The 3,387-nt window shown below is 32.2% G+C and overlaps 1 protein-coding gene across 1 annotated transcript; it reads left to right on the top strand.

Annotated features, from left to right (window-relative positions):
* Nucleotides 1–1,552: 1,552 nt before the first annotated feature.
* LOC142844986 (olfactory receptor 4F3/4F16/4F29-like) lies at nt 1,553–2,515 on the top strand. The gene has a single exon (XM_075963754.1). The coding sequence runs from the start codon at nt 1,553–1,555 to the stop codon at nt 2,513–2,515; it is 963 nt and encodes a 320-aa protein (XP_075819869.1).
* Nucleotides 2,516–3,387: the final 872 nt, after the last annotated feature.

Consider the following 3,387-nt stretch of genomic DNA (forward strand, 5'->3'; position numbering starts at 1 on the left):
GAATAAACCAATGAATTTAATTTTTATTGAATACTAAACATATATATGATGTTCTATGAGGGTAATGCACCAATTTCACATTTGAAATGTGTTATATTGTTGTTGAAATGATGTGAATAATGTAATACGTTACTTAATGATAGATGGGTAGTACATTTGAAACATATTTGGGCATGGTAGTGTGATGCCCTTTGAGTATTAATATTCATTAATGTTTTTGAGAAATCTCATGTGTTTGTCACTGTTATGAGCAAGTGGAAGAAATGCATTGTTATTGTTAGCATTAATTGAATATCCACTTATCTATTGGGGACAAGATTCTGTTTATGGCCTTCTAAACCTTTCTGCCCAATCCTTACTTAAGACATGATTGTGATCTTTGTTTCATTCCTATAACTTCACTGAAGTAACCATTTAAATTTGTTTAACAAAAAGAAAACTCCAGGTTTGGGGCTCAACCTTTTTTTTGATGGCGGAAAGCACATTGATCATAGATCCTGGATCAAAAGTTTAGATGTTGTCTGCTATGCTGTTTCTTTTCTGAATGAAACTACTATTCATATGAAAAATCTTTTCCTAGAGTTATGAAAAAAGAAACTTGCACGATACTTTTGTGTATATATGTGCATTTGTAATCCATGTGTCTATAAAAGTTCAATGAACAGAGGTTGTTCATCATAATACTAATTTTTAGGAATAATTGTACAATAAAATGGGAAAGCATATTGACATAATGTTTTCTTCTGGATATATATCCTTAAGGTGAGAATTTCTATATTATATGGTACTTCTCTTTTAATCATTTCCATCTTTTTTTCATGTCTTCTTTTTTCTTCCTTATACCCCAACTCACTTCTCTTTTTTATTATATTATTAACTATAAAACCAATATAAGGATAAAATTTGTTAGACCACCACAATGATCTGTGCTGCAAATAATTCTGTATTTTAGTTTTTGAAAACTTTCCATACTTTTTCTCTTTAATGAATGTGTTAATTTAAGTTGTCATCAACAGTTGGTAAAAATATTCTCTTTATAAAGGTTCATTTAAAAATTATGTGTCTTAAAAAAATTATGTGTCTTTTCACTAAGTTTATGCTTCATGTTTGTGGAGCTCTCAGGAAAAACAAGAGTTATCATTAGGATAATGATATCTTTGGAGCTAGAACTATAGACCATTGTAATCTACTTGATATGGATGTTAAGTATAAAACTAGGGTCTTTCCACAGTAAAGCAAGTATTCTTAACTGATGAGGCATCTCTCCAGGCGGTAAAATCCTCTTTTAAAGCCCACCAAGCCTTATTGTCTTTGAGTTTTTGTTCAAAACATTTGTTACAGGTATTAAGTCCTATTTCAAACTAATTTATAAATTTCAGATTATTGGTTGTGTATAGTACTTACTTCTCTTTACTTTACTTACTTTAAAGCTAGTTTCAATACTGTAGTAAAATAGATTTTCATAACTTGGATGTTCTCCTATTCTATTTATAAAATTATAATTCACAGTTTCTCACATTTTCTCTTTCAGGTAGCACTGCCAACAGAGCCAATGGAAGGAAAGAATCAATCTGTGGTGTCAGAGTTTGTGTTCCTGGGACTTACCAACTCTTCGGACATCCAATTATTCCTTTTTGTGTTCTCTTCCATGTTTTATGTAGCAAGCATGACAGGAAACTCCGTCATTGTGTTCACTGTGGCTTCTGACACTCACTTGCACTCTCCTATGTACTTTCTTTTGGCTAACCTCTCCTTCATCGACTTGGGTGTTTCTTCTGTTATTTCCCCCAAGATGATTTATGATCTGTTGAGAAAACATAAAGTCATCACTTTTAGAGCATGTGTCACTCAAATATTCTTCATTCACTTCATTGGTGGTGTGGAGATGATTTTACTCATAGCCATGGCCTTTGACAGATATGTGGCCATATGTAAGCCTCTCCATTATCTGACCATTATGAGCCCAAAGATGTGCATCTTGTTTTCAGTGGCCTCCTGGGTGGTTGGCTTTATCCATTCTCTCATCCAACTGGCTTTTGTAGTAAACTTACCATTTTGTGGACCAAATGTTTTGGACAGCTTCTACTGTGACTTTCCCCGGTTTATCAAACTTGCCTGTGTAGATACACACAAACTGAAATTACTGGTCTCAGTCAATAGTGGATTCATGTCTGTAGGTTCCTTCTTCATACTGATCATTTCTTATATTATCATCATATTTATTGTTCAGAAACATTCTTCAAGTGGCTCCTCCAAGGCTTTGTCTACACTTTCAGCTCATGTGACTGTGGTGGTCTTATTCTTTGGCCCTGTGATGTTCATCTACACACGGCCTTCTTCTTTCAAACACTTGGATAAGTTTCTGTCCATATTTGATGCAGTTGTCACTCCCTTTCTGAACCCTGTGATCTATACATTCAGGAATCAAGAAATGAAAATGGCAATGATGAGAGTATTTAAACAGATAATGGATTATAGACAAATAATTAAACACTTGCACACTGATCATTCTTAATTGAGCGTAAATGTTCAGTTAACTAATTTCTAAGAAAAATATTATCTAAATTTTGGTATGTTTAGTCATATTCATATAACTTCTATTTTGTCTTATACTTAGTAAAAATGACAATATATAATTTATTTGTATAGCAAAAATATAACAAATCTAAATATATGAAATAATATTTCCCTTGAAGAAAGCTCTTAGACATAGAAGGGGGAATGTCACTTTAGTGTCTTCAGGTAAAGGAAACTTTTTGGTCTTCTTTTACTTTTATTTTTTAAATAATACATGATACATGTGCAATTGCCTCAAATACTTGTAAGCAGAATTCAAGAAACACCAAAGATTATTTGTAGGACCCATTTGGCTTCATTCATATTTACAAGGATGATCTAACATGCTGAAAATCAATAAATATCATTCATCACATAAATAGTATCAAAGTCAGAAGCTTCATGATCATCTCTGAAAATGTAGAAAGACAACCTTTAATGCAATTCATGATTTCATGATCAAAGTAATCAATAAGCTAGCATTAGAAGGGAGATATCTCAACACAATATAAGGTATACTTTATAAATCTATAACCAACAATATGGCAAATGAAGAATATTTTTGAAACACTCTATTTAAAATCAGAAGAAAGATATACAATTCGTTCTGCTGTTATTCAATAAAAGGATTCAATTTTTAGCTAGAGCAATAAGACAACAAAAAATACTAAAATGGTATTGAATCTCTGAAACTGTTAGCTGACAAAGTAGATAGGTGTATTAGGTAATTTTATTGCTGTGACAAACGCCATAAGCATCTAATGGAAGTATTTATTTTGACTTATGTTTCCAAAGGGGAAGCCCACATTGGTGAGACAGGAATAGCAGCAG

The sequence above is a fragment of the Microtus pennsylvanicus genome, chromosome 2, assembly GCF_037038515.1.
Source record: "Microtus pennsylvanicus isolate mMicPen1 chromosome 2, mMicPen1.hap1, whole genome shotgun sequence".
Taxonomy (NCBI): domain Eukaryota; kingdom Metazoa; phylum Chordata; class Mammalia; order Rodentia; family Cricetidae; genus Microtus; species Microtus pennsylvanicus.